This window comes from Labeo rohita, unplaced genomic scaffold (assembly GCF_022985175.1).
Source record: "Labeo rohita strain BAU-BD-2019 unplaced genomic scaffold, IGBB_LRoh.1.0 scaffold_95, whole genome shotgun sequence".
In the NCBI taxonomy this organism is placed as follows: Eukaryota; Metazoa; Chordata; class Actinopteri; order Cypriniformes; family Cyprinidae; genus Labeo; species Labeo rohita.
The window spans coordinates 422382-448170 of NW_026129909.1; the positions used below are offsets into that span (position 1 = coordinate 422382).

General features: G+C 37.1%; 1 protein-coding gene across 1 annotated transcript in view; it reads left to right on the forward strand.

The window, feature by feature from the left end:
• Positions 1–20092, forward strand: part of LOC127162496 (Fc receptor-like protein 5) — a 51357-nt gene extending 31265 nt beyond the window's left edge. The window contains exons 8-13 of the mRNA XM_051105278.1: positions 14169–14294; positions 14556–14657; positions 14907–14963; positions 15102–15188; positions 15478–15537; positions 17425–20092. Of these exons, the coding sequence (XP_050961235.1) occupies positions 14169–14294; positions 14556–14657; positions 14907–14963; positions 15102–15188; positions 15478–15537; positions 17425–17456 (464 nt within the window). The 3' untranslated portion in view covers positions 17457–20092. The remainder of the gene's footprint in view (positions 1–14168; positions 14295–14555; positions 14658–14906; positions 14964–15101; positions 15189–15477; positions 15538–17424) is intronic.
• The last annotated feature ends 5697 nt before the right edge of the window (positions 20093–25789 follow it).

The following is a 25789-nucleotide window of genomic DNA, read 5'->3' on the forward strand; positions in this document are numbered from 1 at the left end:
TGTCAATATCCTTATGCAATTTTTTTTTATATTTTGAAATTAGGACTAGGTTGAAATTGGCATTGAAGGGTCTAGCTGACTTGAAAAATGTAACTCCATTCAATTTCTATAAGCAGCTCTTCTATTTAATGACAGAAAAAAAAGATAATCAAGTGTAAATTGGTGACGACTCTGTTATGGAGGGAGGTTCAAAATAGGGATGGGCGAGACCACTGTTTTCGATATGATACCGGTACAGATAATGATACAATACTTCTAAACTGAACTTTTAAATTATGAAATTTATTAAATTATTAAATTAAGAGTAAAATGTGCAATGATACCCACTTAACGTCATATTTTAACACTCAAGATGCCTTAATTGCAGCTTATTAGGTTATATCTTTGTTTACACATGTTTAAAATATGTTTACTGTAGTGGTAAACATGGAAATCTACAAAATAGTTGAACTGCGGTCTCTTTTGCGATTCATTTTCGTAAGAGACTGCCAGTGACAGGCTGTTACATGCATAAAATGCATCCTTTTTATTCTGACAGTGTATGATTTATTTTAACATTACACAGTGGAACATGATCAATATGAACTTTTAATGTTCGATTTAAATAAATGTAAATGCACAAGCATTTTTACTTTGTTTATTGTAAAATAACTTATCTGTACTCTGATAAGCATTGTTCTGGGCTGCAGTTCCCAAAAACGTCAATGCTTTCTTATGATACTTTGGAAAATGCAGCCCTGTTTGAATGCACTGTCAGAAGTGAGTGTCAGAACACTCTCTTGATTGGTTCTGTCTTGCAACATTTGTGTGTGTTCAGATGAGCAGGAAAATAGTTCTATCATACACAATCATTCACTAACAAAGGTTATTTGTCCAATTTAATGCATATTGTAATTTTTTTTGTTTTTTGGTTAAATAAACAAAATCACTGGTAAATAAAACACATCTGTCTTGAATCTGGTCCTGTACGGCAGTCCGCTCGCCACCAGAGGTCGTCTTGTCATTCTGCCTTACGGATTACTCTTGTGTCTTGCTCTAACATACCTGTTTGCCGATGTCTGACCCTGTCTGTGTTTGACCATGTCTTTGTCACGTTTCAATAATGCTTTGCATTTGGATCCGCCCGCAACCCGTCTCCCTCACTCAATTAGCCTTTTTCACACTTCCGTGTTTCTGGCTTCCGGATTGGCGCTTGCAGGGTAAACGTTTTTCCGGTGACAGCAGCGGCCGTACTGAACAAGAGTAAGTTCGGGAATCAAAGTCTATTTTTACAAAATAGATACTATGATACTATGATATATACCGGTGTTTTACACAAAAACTTTGTGTCAGCGTCTGGTCATCACAAATACTATGTTTATTTAATTATGAATGTTAGCACTTATAATACAGTACAGTTTTAAGTTTTGCCGTACTGTCTGTTTGGTGCTGGCTGTGCATTATGACTCTTCACATCATTTTTTTTCACGATTAACATTGTTATTATTATTATTATGAAAGTAATATTGTATTTTCTACTTGCTCTCCTTTGCATTATTAACTTTAGGGTGTAAATGTACGTTGCATAATGTGCCCAGGGATATACATAATAAAATAATATAATACTAAATAAGACATGATTCCGATTAATGGTTTTATTCCTTTTGGATCTGGATTGAGTTTATGCATCATCCGGACTCAGAATTGTTTCATTTATTCTTGGGGAAATGTGCATTTGGATATAAACGCTGTCATAATTTACCATGATGTAGTGATTCGAGGGAAATGACTGAGTAAATTGAGAAAATACGCTTAAATATACCGGAGATGGAGAACAGAAACTATAGCTGGCACTATGTTGCGCATATATTATATTGACGAGTACCGGTCTGAGTGCCCATATAAATTACAAACAAGTAAAATGTTGTTTCTTTGTTGATTATATAACAACTTGGAAAGCAGACAAAAAAGAAAAGGTAAAAGGCATTATTTGAGACAAGAGCATATTAATATAATAGGCACAGACCTGTAGCGGAACTGACTTTACCCTGCGCTGACGTCACTTCCGATTTTTGTGAAAAAGGCTAATTACAGAATACTCGGCCAATAGTGAGAGGAAGTCCAAGGCTTATATAGAGTCTCTGATTGGATGCAGCTCTGTGCATGTAATCAGCGCAATAGATGATGGGAAATGTAGTCTGGGGTGTGGTGCAACAGTCTGTGTAATGTGAAATGACAAGGCGACCTCTGGTGGCGAGTGGACTGGCGTACAGGACCAGATTCATGACAAAATCTTACTATCAATATTTTTTGAGTATTGATACTTTCAATATAATAATGTTTAATATTTAATAATTTAATATTGATACTTCAGGATTGATATGCTCATCCCTAGTTCAAAACAATTATGACCTTCCTGTGAGGATTTCATCAGTAACATCTATATCACAGATGAATATATTTTACAGACTCTGGTTTCAGAAAATGGGCTCTAAAAAATGTTATAATATATAAATCGTTCAAGTTGGTTTGCACAGAGAATGTTTAATAGCAGGAAACTCTAACCCTTTAGAGTTCCAAATATAGTCTAAATGTCCTTTACCCTTAAAAAAATCTCTTTATTACCTCTGCACCGTATTGACCATCTGTAATTAGTTCAGATGTAAAAAAACTTTCCCAAAAAAAATGATGTTTGTCAATTTTGGCATCGTGGATTAATTATCACATGTCCTGCTGCTCAGTAGACAATAGGCCTAATGCAACACAATGGATTTAAGTGTAGACAGCGAATAGTCAACTTCAAACATTACAAAGACTGTCTGAACTGTATAAGCAAGGCCTTGAGTCATGGTATGGTGGGTTGCAGTGATACCCCACAGTCAAATAACAGTTCTCATGGCTTTGTGACAACTAACACGACAACTAATTTCTCAGAGATACCCACCTTATTTATGAAGTAAGACACCGTGTCTACACTGGACGTGAGTGGTGTGGTACAACGTGACAAAATACCATATAATTAGGTACTGTCTACACTGAAAACGACACAGTGAGGGGCGATGCGACACGACAAATCCCAGATAGTAAACTGATACCTCATTCTATTTATGACAAATACTGAGACAACATTTTTTTTTTTTTTTATGTCGGTCAGTGGAGGACAGGCTCCACTACACTGAATACACTGAACAGCTTTTGTGAGGAAATAGTTTATCATTTAAAGGGGCCATCGATGCCCATTTTCCACAAATTGATATGATTCTTAAGGGTCTTAATGAGAAGTCTATAACATACTTTGGTTAAAATTTGTCAGTGGTAGTGTAAAAAGCACCCTTTTCACCTTGACAAAATCAGCCCTGTTCAGAGTGAGCCATTATACTGCATGTTCATTTAAATGCTAATGAGCTCTGCTCACCCCACCTCTCTCTTCTGTGGGGTGATGAGCCGGTCTGTTTAATTAACCGTGTTTAGCCGTGAAACTTGCTAACTAGCACATTATTAAGAAAGGCGATTTGCGAAGATGCATAAAATCCCTTATTACTCATTTCTGCTGTAGGTGAAGCTGCATCAGGGATAATTCACGCAAACATAGACACGTGTGTAGATGGCCGGGCGTACTTTCTTCTAAAGCAAAAGTAATGTTAATCCTCTGCGGCTCAAATGTCAGGAGTAAATTAGGACTGCTGTGATCATTATTACATCCAACAACAGAACACCTCAATCCCTCAATCGGAGACGTTGTCTTCCCCTGCACTGGAGTCGACACAATGGCCATCGGAGTCGGACTGTTCACAGCTCAGTCAGGGCGGGTCTAAGGTAAGACAATCATGTCAATCAACTATCGTGGGAGCGGCCTTTGTCAGTGGGACTTCTGTCATGAATCCTGTCCGGTCTGCCTGCCACCAGAGGTCGTCTGTGCATCTCACTGACATTTTACACTACACAGACTGTTGCACCACACCCTGGACTACATTTCCCATCATCCTTTGCGCTGATTACCCGCACACACCTGTATCCAATCAGACGCTCTATATAAGCTTCAACATCTCCTTGCATCTCGCCCAGTATTGGATTGTGGATTGTATTGTGTATTGTGTTAGAAGTCGTACGGAGCCTTCCTGAATTTTCTAGTCGTTCTAGTCTTGATTCTATGCCTTGTTATTTTGTCTTATTTGTTTTAGCACCTGCCTTGGATTACCCGTTGCCTTGTCGTTTTTGGACTCCGTTTTGCCCCTCATATGAACTCTCGCCTGTCTATCGGATTACCCTTTTGCCTAGCCCCTTTGATAACGTTTGCCATTGATCGACCCCTGCCTGTACCACGGATTACTCTTGTGTTGTGTAATAATATACCTGTTTGCTATTGTTCGACCCTGCCTACATTTGACCGTGTCTTTGCTACGTGTTAATAAAGTTATGCATTTGGATCCTCCCGCTTCACGTCTCCCTCACTACGTTACAAGATCACACCGACAAGAAGCTGAGAATGGCTTGATTTAAAAAAGGGGATATTTTTTATAAAGATTACAAAAATACCACTAGGTGGATTTTTTATTATAATAGGGTAGATGTGTACATACATTGCCAACACACATTTATGTTCAAACAACATGTAAAAGTGAGTTTTGCATCTGATGAACCCTGTAATCATTCGACAACCTGTTTGCTAATCTTCAACATGTTTTACACAAAACAATACTTTCGTTGGGACCTATATAGTCTGCTATTTCATATATTGATGATTTCATTATTCTAGTATTATTGTAGAATTTCAGAATGATTATTTTAGAATTATTCAAAACATGAAAATGATAGAAATTACAATAAAAAGATGTATTTTGATTAGTGCTGCCAAACGATTAATCACAATTACATACTGTTACGTTGTCATGCTGGATGGACGAGACGGGAAACGAGATACGATACAAACAAATAACAATTTAATATAAATCTTCATAGGAACAGGCAGGACCAGGCAGGAACACAACGAGACATCCACACACTTCCAAATAACGTTAAGGACCGACAGCAAACTCAGGACACAAGCAGACTTATAAAGGGTGGGACTAATTACAGACAGGTGTCGACAATAATCAGGGAGAAACCAAAGTCAATACAACAACAGGGGGAGACAATGGGAGAAACCAAAGACAAGCACAGACAATTGTGACATTACGCCCCCCTCCGAATAGGCGCGTCTCGCTGAGAGCCGTGGTGGAGCCGCAGGGTCGGAGGGCCGAGGCGGAGTTCTGGACTCTGAGGCTGGAGGCGGAGATGAGGGATCCTCCAGCCCTGACACCGATGGAAGCTGGCAGACCCGCGGCAAGCCCACTGCACAGGTGGTGGGCTGAGGGTGAGCAGAGGGGCTGTCAGGGGACAGCGGTGAGCAGACAGACGTTGACATAGGCAGAAGAGGGAGGGTGGGTGGGGAATCCATACAGGCACGCATAACGCGACAGGTAGATATTTCTGTAAAGAAGTCTATTAAATCCCCAGAGTCATTTTCTAGAACTTCAGTAGAAAAGTCAATCAAGTCCCCAGAGTTGTTCTCCAGCTCACCCCCAGCAATGGTGCAGTGGGCAGGGCTCTCCATAGCCCTCACTTGCTCCATGTTGCACTCCCCCATCACGGTAGCTGTAGCCGGCTCTCGCACCTGATCGGACGTGTATGGCTCTGGCTCTGTGGCGATCTCTGGCTCTGTCGCTCGTGGCTCTGGCTCGTCATCCGCGGTGGGCTCGGGCTCGGGCTCGGGCTCAAACTCCGCGTGTCGGGATGCTGGTTGGCTGGGCTCTGGGTCCTGAGTGGGGCTGGTGTCATCCTCCGCGGTCAACGAAGATCTGCAGGACACCAGCACCCACTCGATGTAGTCAGTGATGCTCTCTCGTGGACCCTCCCCGGACAGCTGTGCTTTGGTGGCGATGTTAAGTCCTGCACGGTAGAATGTGCACAAGCTGCTGTCCGGGTAGTGCGTGAGTGGTGCGAGGTACACAAAGTCTTTAGTGTGGTCCACGAGAGAGCGATTCCCCTGCTCCAGGAGAAGGAGGAGGACGGCGGGGTTATCCATAACCAAATAACAAAAAAAAATAAACACTGAGAAAAAAAATGGAAAAATAAAGCAGGCAAACGCCGGGGAAAAACTGTTTCGGTCTGTCCTTCTGTTACGTTGTCGTGCTGGATGGACGAGACGGGAAACGAGATACGATACAAACAAATAACAATTTAATATAAATCTTCATAGGAACAGGCAGGAACACAACGAGACATCCACACACTTCCAAATAACATTAAGGACCGACAGCAAACTCAGGACACAAGCAGACTTATAAAGGGTGGGACTAATTACAGACAGGTGTCGACAATCATCAGGGAGAAACCAAAGTCAATACAACAACAGGGGGAGACAATGGGAGAAACCAAAGACAAGCACAGACATAAATGTGACACATACATTGTTTATATAATATATGTGTGTATACTGTGTATATTTATTATGTAAATACACACACATACAGTATATATTTGCAAAATATGTACATATTTATTTATATTCATAATTGACATTATATAGATTTTACGTTGATATTGTTATTTTTTTTAAGGGAATGCAGAGTAGGGAATTTTTTGACAGGTAAGATTCAGTTGCAGCATTATTAGGCCTACCAGCAAATTTGTGTCACATTACTATTTAATAAAAGATATTATACAGTATTGTGTATTGTCTAAAAATATTGATGTTTTCTTTCAGGTTATGCCTGGAATTAGACTTGAGTTATAATTACTATTATGTGTCTATCTAAATTATTGTATTACATTGTATGTTGTTTAATGGAAATAAAATATGTTTTTAACTTTACTATAATTACTAAATTATACTATAGTATACTACAGTTTACTATTTGTATCAATGTCATGTAAGATGTAATAATACAATAAGCACCTGGTACGTAGTGTAAAAATATATTGCATCTTATTTTTTGTGTTATTACAACTTAAGCCAACTTGTTCTAAATCACACTCTTGTTGCTTAAAGTCGGTCATGCATTCCATGTAATCTTAGAATAGTTACACCTCACCCAGAAAAACTACTTTTAATTTTCCAAGTCATTACCCCTTTATCCCCCAAACACATTGTTTCTGTTTACGTACACGTTCAGCTGTAAGTTATGCTTATGCAGAAAATTTTGGTCTGTGTGTCATACATACCACATAATTTCAGAATAGGTGCCCTTTAGTTATAATACAGTATTAATGTTTTATAATTTGCAGGTTATTACCCCCTTATTCTCCAAACGTTGCACATTGTTCCCTTACGAGCAGGTACCGTTACCATCAATTATTAAGTATTTTGCCCTTTGGAACAAAATGACTGCATAATGTTTTACAGTTGGTATGCAGTTCAAAAGAAAACTATCAAATATTTTACAAAAAAAAAAAAACACAACAAATAGCTTGCTATTTTTTCTTTTTTTTTTTGTATCCACAGTCAATGAATTCACACGTGATTATTTTGTGCTCATCCTGTGGTTCTGACTGGAGTGGGAAAATGCTGCATACTAGTGTTCACATTGTGAGAACTGCTGGTTTTGGTGGCATTAACGCTACTGAACAGGAACACATAGTGCCAGATGCTGAACAGAGTTGTAAGACACAAGAATAGTGTTAATAGTTCTGAGAAATATTTTAGAAAATGTTATGTTTGTGACATTTTATAATGAATAGTGTCTAAGCAACTGAGGAAACTGTAAAACGAAAAGAGATTTACAAACCCATTTACAAAACCATTAACTAGATTTTCTTAGAAATGAATCTTAGAAGTTATTTTAACATTCCCATAATGTTATAACATTCCCCTAACCGCTTTACTCTGATATGATTACCCCACTGTACGTCAGTAATCATCCAGCACACGCACGACCCAGTCAACACATTCTCACTCCTAACTCGTCACCACTTTTTGATGCTCAAGGTACCCCTTTAGCTCCATTTTTTTATTTTAATTTAACACACAAGGTACCCTTTTAGCGTCCCTTTTCGACATTCAGGGTCCTCCATAGCTTTCAGTTCTTTGCCGTAATTTAATAGTTTGCATGCATTTGTAAAAATAGAAATTATTTAATATAAATTTTTACTTTCATTGGAGCATCTAACCCCATCACGAACTGTAACCTAACTACTACTGAACAATATAAAACATGCAACAGGCAAATAAAATTACAGTCACAGGTATTTATTGCAAAAACTGACCATAAAAGCAGCATAAAAGTATTAGAAACAAGTCGTGTTGCAGTCCAAGTCTTCTGAAGCCATACAATATCTTTATGTGAAGAAGAAAGTAAAACATAAGGTTTTAATTGCTGAAAATGATGCCACTTGGTTAACGCACTCACATCTCATTCAGAAAGATACTCCTGAACATTAGCATGACGCAGTCGATCATGAGATACACAAAAGCCGATGGCATTTTACAACCAAAGCTGACATAACACTTCTTCTGGTGGCAATTTCTGAATTTGTGCACAGACTGTACACAGGATCTGAGCTCTACGGTGGATGGAAATAGTGGAAACGGTGCCTTTTTAAAATATTCTGGAGCTGATGCTTTGTTAAACATTCTTGCAGTGTCACAGTAAAAGTGTTTTGCACTTTGGAACAAAATGCTGCTGTAATCTACATAATTGTTTACAGTTAGCATGCAGTTAAAAAGAAAACTATGCAATTTTAAACCATTTTTAAGATTGCTTTTTTTTCTTGCTTTTTTTCTACATCCAATGAATTCACATGTGATTATTTACTGTGGTTCTGACTGGAGTGTGAAAATGCTACATACTAGTGTTCACATGGTTTCAGAACTGGTTTTGGTGGCATTAATGGTTTGTGAATGCTAGTGAACAGGAAAACATGGTGTAAAATGCTGAATAGAGTTGTGAAACACAAGAATAGCATTAATAGTTCTGAGAAATATTTTAGAAAATGTTTTGTTTGTGAAATTTGGCTTCAGGAATAAGGAATGAACCCAGAACCGCTCAAACGTTTTATACCATTACAGTTTACTAGCTTTAATGAAGTTGCTCCTGTTGTAACAGCTGTGGTCTGTATGTAAATGAAGCTCTGACACCTCTTTATCTGAGATGGTTCTCAGTGTCCCACACCCACTTCTATGTTACAAGTGGTCAACGTTTGCTCAGTTATCTCAAATGGTCTAGAAACAACATAACTCTTGACTTTCTTCTCTATAATAATTGAGCCATTTTGTGAAAATATGCATGATCAAACATATATTGTGGAGGGGAATCTGGGTTGAGGCAGACTATAGTTTTTACACTTGTCATGTTATATTGTACTTCTGTGCTTTTGTTGTTGTTCAGAGTCTACAGTACCTCACAAATTTCAATGCTTAGTTTTACACTGTGTAAACTGTTCAAATGACATTAAAATATTAATGATCTTTTAACACAATTAAACAGACTTCTGGGAGCTGAAAATAATAATTTCGTCCTTAAAACAACTGAAAATTGTATTTTTCAAATTAAGAATGAAGGATACATTAAGATAAACTGGAATCATAATCATTACATTTGTTTCAATGCCTGTTCCTTTGTCTTGTTGTATGAATATTAAACTGTGTTCACAGGAACACACCAGAATTCAATGTTTTGAAATAGCAAATAAATCCTGTACAATTTAATACTGAATGGGTCATGATAACATTTCTGTAGAAAGCTTGCACATTTGTCAGTGTGACATTTTGTGAAAACATGTTACAAGATTATCGACATTATCAAAAGATCTTCTGTAACACATGAGGTACATTTATATGTGTTTAATCTGTCATGATGTTTCTAAAGATCTGACTGCAGGTTTCAGGAAGTGTTGAGTCTTTAACACAGTCTGTGTCTTTAACCGTCCGTCATCAGTCAGTATGAAGCTCAGTCAACTTCCTCTTGTGCTCTGTGAGTATTATTTTCTCTATTTCAGCAGATTTGCTATTATATTATGTAAATGATCAAGTGTTTTAGTGTTTCTAGATTTTTGTCTTTTCTGCTCTCAGAGTTTCAGATGCAGCTCTAGTCCATGATATATGAGTGAAAGATGAGTTTTATGCAGTTAGTGCTGTTTGTGAAAGAAATGCACTCTGTTGTGTTGTAGATCAGTGTGTTCCTTCAGTCATTTAGTTTTGTGGTGTGTAATGGTGTTGAATCAGTTCTGTTGGTTTGTTCTGCAGTTATTGTCGCGGTTGTTGTAATATTCACTAGTACACAGTAAGAGTTTGTCTTTATTCTTCAGATTGTGATCAGACAGCCTGGTTTACACGTAGGTATTTATACGTATTTACGTATACGTAAAACGTACAATTTAGACGTATTTCAAGGTTTCAAACGTACAAATCGCTACCTAATTTTATTAAAAAAAAAAAAAACTTAAAATATTTACGCATCTTTTATTTCATTCCTATCAATGCCTTTTTGTCATTTTATTAAGTGATTTAGATTTTTAACCCTCTTAATCTACCCCCAAACCTGAACCTACCCATTTTATAGCAAATATAAAAAGATATAAAACGTAACTGACCAAAATATGCAGGGAAATTACCATTTTAGTAACAATACAGCATTAAAATATATTTATAGTCACTAATAACATTCCTGCCTCTAAACCTAACGTTAATCAGAACTCTCTCTGTACAAAAACATGGCAGACAGAAAAGTGCAATCACATTCATTTATTTATTGCAAAAACGTACAGCAGTACCAAAAGTAATCGAAATGACGATGTGTTGCAGCCGCAGTCCTCTCTGGCGGAATACAGTAGGTTTGTTTGAGGTGCAGAGCAAAATTTAAATTGTTAATTGGTGAAAATATCCAAATTACTATCCTGATCCACTTCGTGAAAAGGCGCCTGCGCATCTTTCAAACACTTCCCACCAGAAACACGGCATGTCGTAATCTGTGACAAATGCAGGCGAGAGCCAATGAGCGTTCGATTTTCCTGCAGCAAAACCTGTTGTTTCTTGATGCGGCAGTATTTGAATTTGTAAAATGCACTTCAGCGCGGGTTTATTTGCTGTTGTTTCTGGACTCACTGCTCGGATGGAGGTGAAGATTGCCGGATATATATATAGTCTTGATTTTGGGGCTGTTCCTCACAATCGTATGGATTCTGAAGATCTGGATTACAGCGCACGAATAAAATTGTTTAATTTGTAATTATGATGCGTGTTCGGTGTGTTTTATGGTTCTTGTTAGTCACAGCATGTTGGAGAAAACGTCTTTTGTGTCCCACCACAGCAAACTGAGTAAATATTACATGGATGGTTAAACGATTGCAGAATTGTTATTTATTTTAAGGGTTTAAAGTGTGGTCTTATTTAACATTATGTATACCTATCCTTGGAAACGATCTGGCAGCAGAAACCACACAGAACAGAATGAAATGTTATAATTTCATATTAAATAAATTATTAAACTATTTAAAAGTGCAACTGAAAACATAAGGCCATTGGTATGACAATTAAAAACAATGCAGTGATATCAATATTCATATGGATTCGTTTTTAGGTGTCCTCAATACGTCAGTTTTGTACGTTTAGATGCTGAAAATACGTATTGTACGTTTTACTGCCTGTAAAAACGTAAGTAAATATACGTTTTGTGGAACCACATTTTACCTAAAATACATACGAATTATCATGAGATCACGTTGGATCAGACTGTTGGTTTGAAGTTTCCTAAACAGTTCTCTGCTATGACCAACTCTATAAAATACCAGTCAGATGTTTTCATGTTTATTTAGACACATACAGTCATATAAATTGTCGTTTTTGTTCATCTTTATAATTATCAGCTCAGTGTTTACATTGTAATGAGTTTTATTTCTCTTTGTGTTTCTAGTGCTGATTTCAAACATCTACTCTGGACATACTGAAGGTGAGTCAAATTAATTCATATATTTTAATCACATATAAGTGATTCTACAGTAACTGTTAGAAACCAACTGAGAGTTGAGAGAATACATACATTTTATTATGATTAAAAATGCACCCTTTTAACAAGTTGAATTATTTGACAAGAAACACAAAAAACATTCTCTGTAAGTCAAAACAGTGAGAGACAAGATCTTCTGCTGGATCCTTGTTGAAAAACTTTGACAACTCATGTCTCCTGTTTCCCAATGATTGTATATTGACGGATCTTTTGACTATAACATCTACAGAGAACAACGCTTCAGTCTCATCTAATTTAGCATGTGTGTTTTACAGCAAAGTAACAGTGTTCATACAGTAAAATCAGCACATTTATTTTGATTGTGAATTGTTGTCATTGTACAGAAAGACCAAAAGCCAAAGTGACCATTAAACCTGCTCAACATGTATTCAATGGAGAGACAGTCACTCTCAGATGTGACATATATGATGAAGTTTAACATGTTATTAATGAGTGATTTCTCAACTTCAGTTCCCAGAGCAGTTTTAAGTGTTTCTCCACAGACGTGGTTGACTGAAGGAGATTCAGTGACTCTGATCTGTGAGGTTAACGGCTCCTCTACAGGCTGGACATTCAGCTGGTTCACTGTAACTGGTCCATCAGGTAAGATATGATGTGCTTCATGTAGTAAAATCTGAAGAAACTGGGTTCATAAAATATTGTACAGATGAAAAATATTTAATCAATCTGAGTACATTAATTATACAAACAAAGGTAACTTGTAAGACTCGTAAAAAATGACTGCTCATTTTCACTTTATACAGACTACAGCAATCATCATAATCTGCTCTCAGACAGCAGCAGAGGAGCTGGAGGAAACTACACTGTCAGTTCTGCTGCTCTAAATCACACAGGAGTTTATGTGTGCAGAGCAGAGAGAGGAAAACCAGCCTATAACACACAGTACAGCAACACACAGTTAATATGGGTCACTGCTGAGTTCAAACTGAACCACAGAATGAGTGAAACAATGGAAATTTTCCTTGGTCTTTTTAGAGCTTGAAGTGTCTTGAAATTTTATCCTGTCATAAATATAGCTACTTTTTAATGGTGTTAATGAAGAAAGATGATTTAGCTGTCAGATGTAGTTACTGCATCTACTAGCAGGGCCTAAATAGACCAAACTAACCAGCAAAACCTTGATTCCTGTGTTAGCTGCAAAAATGTAAAATGTTGCTTGCTGATGACATAATGACAAATATTTAAGGTGTAATGTTTGTTTGTGTTTTAAATAGAAATACTCAGTGATGACTTATGAGTTTTCAGATGTTAGAGCTGTAATATTTTTTTTCTAAAAAGCTGAAGTTGTGTAAAGTGTTGTATCAATAAAACTGTCTTGACTTGATTTCCAAATTGTATCTGTAATTGTCTTCTCAGGTGTTTCTCCTCCAGTGTCTCTGATCATCAGTCCCAACAGAACTCAACACTTCACATCTGTCTCTGTCTCTCTGAGCTGTGAGGACCAGAGTGACACTATTGGATGGAGAGTGAGAAGAAACACAGACAAATATGGGCTGGAAGATTGTTCATCATCAGTGTGGGGATCACAAACAGGATCTACATGTAAAATCATCACCACCTCCACATGGGACACTGGAGTGTACTGGTGTGAGTCTGAAACATCATCCTGTTAATATCACTGTACACTGTGAGTCATTGTTCATTTGCCCACGTCATGTAAACAGATAAATGTTTATTTATGCATAGTGTATTTATTATTATTATTACTATTACTATTGTAACTCTGTCTGTGCATAATTACTAGAGCGTCTTCCACTGAACACTTCTCGTTCAGTTGTGCTGCTGTTATTGTCTCCACATTGTCGACACATTTTTACTATATTTTTACTATTTGTCAGTTGATTTGCTCTGTTTCTGTAGCTGATGTGATTCTGGAGAGTCCTGTTCATCCTGTGACTGAAGGAGATACTCTGACTCTACACTGTTTACATCAACATACAACACCACCAAACCTCAGAGCTGATTTCTATAAAGATGAATCACTCATCCAGAGTCAAACTACAGAGATGATCATCTCTACTGTCTCAAAGTCACATGAGGGTTTCTACTACTGCAAACACCCAGAGAGAGGAGAGTCACCCAAGAGCTGGATCTCAGTCACAGGTGAGACTAGGAACTATAAACACTATTGAAATGTTTCTGTATAATATAAAGCACTAATATGACTGTAAAATGTGTTCATCTCAGCTTCCTCCAGAAGATCAGGATCTGATGGTCTCAATCCTGTGATAGTTGGAGTGTCTGCTGGACTGACTGTCACATTTTTCATCAGTGTCTTCTTGGTCCTGCTGTGGTGCTACAGAAACAACAAAGGTTCATCTTGTGCCATATTAAAATTCAATGATGCACACTATTTTCCTAAACCTGTGATGTGTTGTCCTAAAACAGCCTAAGCTGGTTATCTGACTTTAGCCGGTCTTAAACTTGTATGTGTACTGATTTTGGGTAGATTTCTGCTGGACTAGACTACTACAAATTAGCCATGTATTTACTGTATGCATAAAGGAGATTAAAGTCTTTTTTGACCCCCTTATTTCCTCAAAATATTTTCATAAACATTTTATGTTTGACTAGGTGGAAGATCTCAGTCTCCCTCTAGTGTCAGTCAACAGCAGAACAGCAGTCAGACATCAGAGCAGAACCAGAGTGAAACAGGAAATAAAACACTCATGTCTGGTCAGTCTTTACCCATTAACCATTAATATTTAACCGTGAATCTTTACAAGCTGAGATTGAAGATACTTAGAAATAACTGTCAACTAACAAACACAAAAAATAATTTTCTTCTAAAGTGTAATATGATATTTGTGTACCTGACATTTACATTTCAATTAGGCGTAATTCAGTTTTATTTCATTAACAATAATGCATAACAAAATATTTCATATGTATTTTAAATATATACGATGCATTAATTTATTACAGGAACTGCTCATATTTATGACTCTGTTGATGCAACAATTAATAAAGACATAAGCACAGGTAACTACTGATGTTACAGAATGTTATTATGATAATTTACAAAGGCAGTAGTTATTTTCTAAGTAATCAAATTCATCTTTGTTTTCCATTTTACATTTTAAACAAATGTCTCATTCTTTTCTCTGTTATTCATTGTAGACATTGTAAGTGGAGCTACTGAACTCACTTATGCTGATATTGAACTCAAATCTACAGAGAAACAGAAGAAAAAGAAAGAAAACAAAGGTAAACTGAAACCAAAGTTGATTCTCTTATGGTTTTATGATTATGACAATAGTGTTCAGCAGACCTGTGGGGTAAAAAGCCCCTTTGATTTTAATTTCTCCCACAACACTAAATAGCAACAAAAAACGGGTCAGTATTTTCCTAAACACCCATTTGTGAAATCAGCCTGAGCCATAACATGTAATGTTTTAAAATAAATTATTTTGTTCTCTTTATAGAAGCTATAGAGATTTTATGAAAATTGGATACACAGTAAGCACTAGTGATATTAACTGTTGGTATCTTTTAGGGAAAACCAGTGAAAGTTCAGACACTGTTTACTCTAAACTGAACCTGGTGACCCATCAAGGTGAGTGTCAAAATAAAAACATCAATCACAATTCACAAGGAGCTGCTGAAAACTGCACTTACAAGCATACACTGTTAGACATTTCAAAGGGTTTTTACAGTTAACACTGTTGCCAGTAAGTTACTGTAATTAGAATTTACAGTAGCAAACCGTATTTAATTTACAGTTGCAAACTGTAGCTGTTTAACAGCCAAATACTATTAAAAAAAGGTCAAATTCATCAGTATACTACTGTAATTCATTCATTTTAATATAGATTTAATATAGATTTACAGTAGATTTTATAATTTTATATTGAATTTATTTAAATTTATTTTATTTTTGCTCTACATAGGTACTACTGACATTCAATTAAAAACAGACACAATAATCACAAAATATCAAATACTTTATTTAAAACAATGCATGTATAACACTTAAAAATACAGTCTTAAACTGCTGGAACAGTCCATCTTCACCATTTCCCCTAGGACGTTTTGCAGTGCATTATGTTGTATCCTCACAAAGAATCTATAGGCAACAGAAACATAATGGAGAAAAAGACATGCAGCCAAAGAATACACAGCCATCTTCAAAACTCAGGTGCTGATCCAAAACGTGGCCACCACCTTTGCTCACCATCCACTTTGTTAGTGACAGAAATGTCTTCTCTGAAAAACAAGCAGAAGAAATGGCACACTTTTAAAAGGCAAACCCCACAAAAAATACACAAACTGCTCAAAACCATAGTTGTTCTCTTACCATGAACTATCAGTCTCAGAGTGGTTGGCATGATCATGTCTTTTTTCGTGATGCTTCATTGCAGTTGCCTTTAAAACACAAACACAACAAAATGCAGTAAATCTTAAATTCCATTAATAATTATAACAAACTAATTCTATAACTAGAAAGGCAGCTAACAGTTAGCCATATAACTTGTGTAACCTTGCTAACATATGATTTTTTTTTTCAATAGTCTACTGGCCAACATTATACTAACACCTGAACAAAATTTCACATTAGTTAACCTAATGTTAATATAAGCGTTGCTTGTTAAAAAATATTTTAATTTAGTAACTTAATTTAATAAGCTGACAAAAACCGTTTGAAACGACAGCGCAGTGTACTATAATAAAGTTTGTAACCGCCATGTTGACGGGTAAATATTACTAGGTTAAACTTGTGTGCAAAAATCTGACAAACACTCAGACAAACGTATATATATTTTTACCTTACTTGCTGGTCTTAATCTCTCGTAAATTGCATCGACACACAGCGCGGACCTTCTCTGGAACTCTTCCGCAAACGCCGCGACTCTGCCCGCTGCTTCAGCGTCTTCCTCAGACACGAGTGGCGCGGCGCAGCGCGACTCGACAAAAGAAGACAATATTGAACCCATTAAATATACAGTGGATGCTTACAGTACAGTAATGTCCCGGTATATTTCTGACTTACAGATGTAACAAGACAAACGGATTTTCCAGTCATTACAAGCGATGCAACACATCCAGTGTATCCGTCCCAAGCTGTTGTGGCGTTGTAGACACGGTGTAGGGCAAATCGTGTCAATGCAAATATAATAAAAGAGGAAAATAAAAACAACCTCGTTAGAACGCCGCCAATGAGAACGTTACAGCAAATACAGTAGTATACAGCAATTTTAAAAAATACAGTAAGTCTCTGTATTTGGGGTCTGACCTCACAGAGAATTCCCATAATGCAATGGTTATTACAGTTATTTACTGCAAAGGGAATTTGCAGTATTATACTGGGTGATATACAGTTAATAACTGTAGAAATTACAGAAATGTCTAACAGTGTAGTTGAGCATCTAAAAATAAAATGAAATGTGCACAAATTAAAATGCGCCATTTTTAATTCATTTACACATTTTCCAATCATTTTTAGCTGCTGGATCTAGTGATGTGACATATGCTTAGATTGAATAAATGGCTGAAGGAGAAACGTTCAATTCCAGGACGCTGATGAGTTTAGGTTGAGAAGGGCTGGAGAATGACCAGGATCATCAATTCTGAATCATCTTTGTGATGCTGAACAACTGATGACAGTATATATATATCAGTATTTAATGTCAGTGATTATCTTTTTAACTGTATTCTGTATTCTTAAAGGTTACGTCATTATGTGGGAAAGAAAAATTGTTGATTTTTTTTTTTTAACTGTTGTGAAAGTTTCAGTTTCTCTTTTGTTCTTCTTGATTTTAAATGTATTTGTGGCGGGGTTTTCATGGTCATAAAAACATTGTGATTTTCAAGTCTGGAATAATCATGGAAATATTCTAGGTTATAAACGTGTGTAGTGGATGTTCAATTTTTTAGCTATTTTTTAGCTCTAAAATATTTCATTGCTATATACAGTACCTCTATGTGTGTTTAATCTTTAGATATGAAAACTGCTAAAACTGGTCAAATGATTTTGACTTATGTTGCAGCTTGCTTGTTGTTCTTAGTTTTAAATTAGAATAATTGTTCACAATTAAAATTATATACTGTAGTTTTGCTATAATATTTATACTTTCAGTTTATATCATTACAATAAAATAAGATTTAATTGCTACAGTGCCACTTTGTAGTATGAGTGTGAGCAAATTGGTCATCATAAATGTGACTACATGGCATGTTTATGTTTGAGCAAAAATGTATAAAAATATCTGAACAGATTGAACAGAACTAAATTTTACATGAATGTCTTCAATCACTCCAATACATTTTAATTGTTTAGTAATAACTTGTCAATATCCTTAGTTTTTTTTTTTGTTGTTTTTTTTTTTGAAAACTGAGTAGGTCTAGGTTCAAACTGGCGATGAAGGGACTAGTTAGCTTGAAAAGTTTAACTTCAGTCCATTCCTACGAGCAGCTCTTCTATTTAATGAAGAAAAAAAGATGACCAAGTTTAAACTGGTGACGACTTTATGGAGGGAAGTTCAATTTATGACCTTCCTGTGAGCCTTTCATCACTAACATCCCTATCACAGACTCTGGCTTCAGAAAATCACTCAAATCCGATTCATTCTGGACAGCTATATTTGGTGCCATTAATAAAATCATTCAAGCTGATTTGAACAGAGATTGTTTAATAGCAGGGAACTCTAATCCCTTTAGAGCAGTGATTCTCAATCCTGGGACCCGGGGCACCCCTGCTCTGCCCATTTTGCATGTCTACCTTATTTAACACACCTGATTGAGATGATCATCAGCTCGTTAGTTCAGTTCATGGATCTCTCTCCTAATGAGCTGATGCTCTCAATCAGCTGTGTTAAATAAGGGACGAGGATTGAGAACCACTGCTTTAGAGTTTCAAATTGTCTAAAAGTTCTTTACCCTTACAAATATCTACATTATATGATCTCATACCTGTCAAGTATCCCGTTTTGGCCGGGAAAGTCCCGTAATTTACCCTTCTTTCCCACCGTCCTCCCGTATTAGTATTTTCCCGTAAATCTCCCGTATTTTAACCTGCATTATTAAAAAAAAAATTACTTACTCTAGTAAGTAACTACTTACTCTAGCAACCACCCTAGCAATGGTCAGACACACCTGGATAAATTAAATATAAGTATGTTTAGTTTGTTAGCAGTAACCTATAAGAGCAGAATAAATATGGCTATGTAATATGAACAATATGTACAGATATGTGCAATGTAGTGGCAGTATCATTATAGTAGTAGTAAAAACAATATAGATATATGCAGTGTATTAATAGAATATATTACAGAAAAACTGAATAAATATGGATATTTAGTATGAACCATATAAACAGATATGTACAGTATGTACAGCTATGTGCAGTGTGGTAACAGTACCATTGTAGTGCAGAAATTGACAGGAAATAAAGGAGCTGGCTTAAGTTCAGGGAGTAGTGGAGCTTAGTCAAACACTTGTTTTACTTTACAGTGGAAAGGCTAGGGGCCCTGTTCCCTCAGTTGAGGCTGAAAGAGGATAAGATGAGGGAGGAATTCACAGACTATCAGGTGACAGATAGCAAGCAACTCCCCCAAGAAGACAGAATCGACAGATTTTGGGGCCTGGTAGGAAAGGACATGAGGTTCAGTGAGCTGCCAAAACTTATGAAGGCTTTACTATGCATTCCCCATAGCAATGCAAGTTCAGAAAGGGTGTTTAGCATGGTACGAAAGATTGTTACAGAGAATAGGATGTCGTTAGACAACAGAACTGTTTGTGCTCTGCTCTCATGTAAAATTAACCACTCTGGCCCAGCCCACAAATACACTCCTTCCAAAACAGTCTTAAAGAATGCAAAGTCTGCAACAAATGAGTACAATAAGTCACTAAAAGAGTAAAGAAAAGTTATGTGAAATGAAAAGAAAAACTGTACAAAAAAGCAATACGAAATGAATGAGTGTGTGAATGTGAAAAGAATGTGGAATGAAAATGAAATGTAAATGTAAAGACAAGCAATGTTAAATGAACAGAAAATATGCAAATAAGCCTTTAAATAAATGCTCTTCATATATACCCTTTTGTGTTTTCATTTAGGCTATGAATGTTCACAGCATGTCAATGTCAACAAAGGTAGGCCTATCATTGGCTTTATGCACAGCTGCACTACTTCCTGAACTTCAGCCAGCTCTTTTGTTTCCTGTCTGCCATTATTGGACAAACTGATCACCTGGATTAATCAGTTTGTCCAATAATGGCAGACAGGAAACAAAGGAGCTGCCTGAAGTTCAGGAAGTAGTGCAGCTGTGCATAAAGCCGATTGTAGTTTATAAGTGGTTGACAAGTGGTGATTTTAGCTTTCTTGTCACCTGTCTTAAAATGTAAGGGATACTGGAGCTTGGTTGGGGTGGTGGGACTGCTCGCGGCGGGCGCCGGAAAATTTCCCTTATTTTCAAATCCAAAACTTGACAGGTATGTATGATCTCAAAAGGACTTATAAACAAACATCAGTCTATTGCATGACTCCATTATCACGTAAGTAACTCACATTTGACTGTTATGTTCTAGTAATCATTTATTGTGTATGTCATTTTAATAACTATTGAGTAGCTTAAGAGTTCATGTTCATGTTTGGTATGTATGATAGTGAATATTCTTGCTTAACCCTATGAGCGGTACAGTCCCACATATGGGATTTAGAATGTTCAAACTGTGTTTTCGCGCGTTGGCTGGCGCTGATCCAGAGAGAGACGCGCGCTGCGCTTGTCATATAATCACAATTATGCAGTGTTTTCAACCACATAACGTTTATTTTAGATTTCAGACATTTAAATATACATAAGTACTAGTAAAACAATACATTTAGAGTTTGTAAAATGCACACATATGTCTATGGAAGCAGCAATGCCCAGCTGGCATTTCACCTTGATTCACCGTTGAAACAACGTCCGGTACCATGGTTGAATCAACGTTGGATTATGTTTCGATTTGGCAAATTGGATCAACGTTGATATTGTGACGTCATTGCACCTTGAAATTACAACGTTGTTTCACCCTTGAAATCGCGACGTTGTTTCACCATTTTACCTTCAGTGTGGGTGAACTAAGGTCATTCTGTAAACGTTGGATTAACGTTGAATTAGGTGTTGATTTTGCAAATTGAATCAACGTTGAAAACGCGACGTTGTTTCATCGTCTTACCTTTCAACAACAGTGAATACACAACTGTGGGTTCAGTTAGAACCAGTTTGCATTTAGATCAACACTGGACACATAAAAGTTAAAAATCAAATGATTAGCAGCAATGGATTTACTATAATAAACTAAACTAACACATGAAACATATACTGTATAAAACAGACGAAAATAATCTCAAACTTCAGCTTGCAGTGTTTGTGCTCAGATGTATTTTTAAAAACCTGTAGAAGAAGAACCCAAATATAATACAAATACATTAATGCTGCTCACATATTAGTGTAGCCCAGTTTGTGATGAATACAGAGTAATAGACAGACTGTAGACATTAATACACTACCAGTCAAAAGTTTTCTAACAGAAAAATTTTAATGGTTTTTTTTCCCTTCTGTTCACCAATCCTGCATTTATATGATCCAAAGTACAGCAAAAAAACTAAATGTTTAATTTTTTTTTTTTTTACTATTTAAAATGTTTTCTATTTGAATATATTTTAAAATGTAATTCAATCCTGTGAGGTCAAAGGAGATTTTTTTTTTTCATCATTACTCATGATCCAGTCACATTATCCTTCAGAAATCATTCTAATATTCTGATTTGCTGCTCAAAAACATTTATCTGATATAGAAATCTTTTGTAACATTATAAATGTCTTTATCATGACATCTCATCTTTTGATCAATTTAAAGCATCCTTGCTAAATAAATTTTTTTATTATTTATTTTTATCATTAATTTCTCAAAATAGACTCCAAGCTGTGTGATGTATAATGTTACAAAAGCTTTTATTTTGTGAAAGAAAAAAATCATTTTACTCATCTATGTGCTTATGGAATATTGTGTAAGGGTCTGCTTTATTTAAACCTGCTATAAGAATGACATAAGAGAAGGGTGTTAGGGCCCTAAATATAAAGATTTGAATCTTGGGAATATGACGTAGCAGAATGTATTTGTCTGATTCTTATTACGTGTGGAAAGTTACCAGTTAGGAGATGTAACCTTGAAGGCTAGGGAAGAGATATAAATTGGAGTGAGCCCTCCCTTCTGGGTTGCACTCTGCAGTAACCTGTGTTTCTGTATGACTGTCTGACCTTCTTTGCAAAGAATAAACTGATAAAAGACATTTGACTGAGTTTGTCTCTTACTCTGGTGAGAGTCGGTTTTATTTTGCCACAACAATTTGGTGTCAGAAGTGGGATTCCTTGGATGTACCTTTTGGACCCGAGAGCAGACAGTGATTGATCATCCTGGACTTAGAAGTCACAGCCCTACCCCGACTAGATTGAGGGATGAGGAACCGACCGCCAGGGCCCAGGAGAGACACCACTGGATCAGCAAACAAAAACCCAGGTGGCATCAGAACTCTCCGGTAAGAGACAGATCAAGATATTCTAATAGAATTTGGTTTTGAAATTAGAACTGGTATTATTAGAATTGGGGTTAATTAAAAAAAAAAAAAAAGGGTGGACGAACCATAGTGGCTTGTGGGCAACGTGATTAGAGATAATTTCAAGGGGAAATTGATTCTGTAGAAAAGAAAATTGTGTGAGGAAAGTAAGCGTGGTCAAAACGTTTTTAAAAAGAAAGTGAAATAGATTTCGGGAAATTGAGATCACGTAAGTAAGTACGACACGAGAAGTACATTTTGAAGGAATTGAAAAGGTGTGCGTGTAATTAATCGGGGTGCAGGGTGCATTCTGCCTGGCCGACTTGAGGATATAGGTCGGATCTGTTGGAGACGTCCGACGGGAGCCCAAGGGTGAAAAGGAAGCCATTATGGGGAAATCCCAGAGTAAATTTGTTAAATATGATACACCGGTATTTCATCAAATGAGGAAATTATATATCCAAAATGCATGCAAGATATGGATAAGTTGGTTAAATATCATGATTTTCTGAAAGAAGGTACCTTGAGTGCTAGAAGATTAAGGGTAGTAAAGGAGTCAACTGAGGAAGGGAGTGAGAAACAGAAAGGGTGCTGTGTGAGAAACGTGAGCAGGCAGTGGATTGTTGGATAAGAGAGGCTGATAAAAGGGAAAAAAAGACAATGCAAAAAGAACTGGCATATAGGGATGAAAAAGGAACGGAAAAGGAAGAGTGTGAAGAAAAAGTAACTGCAACACATAGATCCACTAACTCCTTTGTGTTTATTTTCCCACATGTACCACCACCGTATCATCACTATCCTGTGGCTGAGCTGTAAGCCCTAAAAGTGGACCCTGATCTCAACTGCTCTCCACCAAGAAGACAGACAGCACCACCAGCAAGACCATCAGCATTGCCAGCGAGACCGGCAGTACCGTCAGAAATACAGACAGCATCACATCCACAGGCAGCAGCAGCTGGAGGGCAAGAGGAAGAAGAAAACCCTGAAATGATTCCCAAATCGCCCAACGAAGAGGCCGACGATAAAAGAACTCGCAGACTTCCCCCAACAAAGAAACGAAAGACAAGAAACACCGTAAAGGAAGGAAATGTGAGCACCCCGATGGTCGAAGTTTCACGGCCTGATGTGGTGATGGTCTTTAGACCTTGGACTGTGAGTGGGAAGCTGAGAGGGGAAGATTATCATAGAATGAGCAGCAACTGGACGATGACGAAGAAAGAAAGAGCGAGAGCAAAGACTGACAAAGAATTACAGCTAGCCTTAGGGCAGGCTGTGTCAAGACCGGGAGGCTATTCGGCTCCCCAAAACCAACAGATGAGGGGCAGGAGAGGGAAAGGACGGGGAGGAAGACCCTCAAGCTGGACTGAAAGAACCCCAAAGCAACGGGGGTGTATGATCTGTGGGACTGATGATCATCTGACCAGAAAGTGCAGTAAATGCAAACTGTGTAAGAAGGATGATCACTGGAGCCGAGAATGTCCAGAGAATCAGTAAAATCAAGCAGAAGACTGAAGCAAGAAAGACGGAGAGCAGGGAGGAGGGGTCCCGGGCGAGCAGCTGACAGCTACAGTGCAGGGAAGTGAACGTCTTTTAATATCACATACACACACACACATACACTGATGTAAACACACTGCTCTCTGCAACGATGAAAAAGCTTGCATTTCTTTGTGTCTCTAATTTGACATACTGCTCTCTGCAATGAAGAATAAGCTTGCATATGTTTGAGTATTTCCGATTTGAATAATGAAATTTCTGATAAATGTAGAGTGATGTTTGAAAGTAGTATTAGTTGAATTTTTAGCAGATTCTGGGGCAACCAGATCTTGCCCACATGGAAAGAACCTATATGAGGATATATGCGCATATATGAAACCTATATGCAGTATATATGCACATATATGATAATATATATGCTGCATATATGCGTATATATGCCACATATAGGCGAAATTGAGGTGCATATATGTGCATATACAGGCCATATAGGTCTCCTGTATTGCTTCTTTATATCCACAAAAAAGCCCTATATGTACATACAAGATATGTCTCCTATATAGCTAATGGCAGAATCTGGTCATTTTAGTTCATATCTCACTTTGGCAACTGTCATACATGATGCCTAGCTCATATTTTCTATTATCAAGGCAATAACTAAGAACTAACTAAAAAAAAAAAAAATGCAAAAAACTTATGTGCGAACACGTGAAATTGGTATCACATGCAATTGGCATGTTATGGAATTTAACTATGGCAAATAAGTGAGAGGAGATGGAAAGCTAGGATGTCTACACGTTTTCCTGAAACATTTACAAGGTCAATTCTTTCTTGTATGAAAATAGTGGAAAAGAAGGAAATGTATGACAAAATGGCTTGTCGTTTTTTTAATTTTGTCAATCAAGTCTTTTTTCCACATGTGCATATATGTACATATAATATAGGAAAACGGCCAATTTATTAAAAACCTATATCAAAACCTATATTAAAACATATATGTTTATATAGGTTATTTCCGTGTGGGTGTTTACGACCATGTGACTTGCCATGTCAACCGGTACTGACTGATAACACAAATGAGTCCACTTTTGCATCAGTGGGCTTATGATTGGCGCATAAAATTTTTGAAAAATTCACAGTGCCTTTGAATTGTGAAACAAAGGTAGGCCGGGTGCTGAAACATGCATTAACATATTCACTGGCATGCCCTGTACCCATCATGGGTCGAGATTTATGTAAACTAAATTTAGTGCTCGTCGCAGACTCCTGGGGTGTCAGAGTGACAGAACAGGAGGAGCAATTGTGCTGTCTGCGAGCTGAGCATCAGTGGGCTTATAATTGGCACATTAAAAACAATGATTGGGCTCAGATGATGTGTGAATTGGCTAAGAATCGAACAAAGCCATTCAACACAAATTATGATGCCTGACAATTTGCATTGCACGTCACATGTCGTAAGGTGAAAGAAAAAAAAAAGAAAAAAAAAGAGGGACGAGTGAAACTTTGAGCTGTGATCAGATGTTTTGGACAGAAAGTGTGTGTGCGGTTTCAATCAGCCTGACAGAAAAACAGCTTCCATTTTGTCTAGTGGCAGGAGAGTCTGTGCCTCACTTATCTGTTTCCAAGGCCAGGGATCAGTCATGGGGTGAAGTAGGGAGATTTGTGAAGAAATCTGTTCATGCAACAGACTGGTGTGAGATAGGTGGGGGTATGAAACACAGTAAGAGTGTCAGACCGCAAATATGACATTAAAGTAGATAGAATTGTGATCCCTA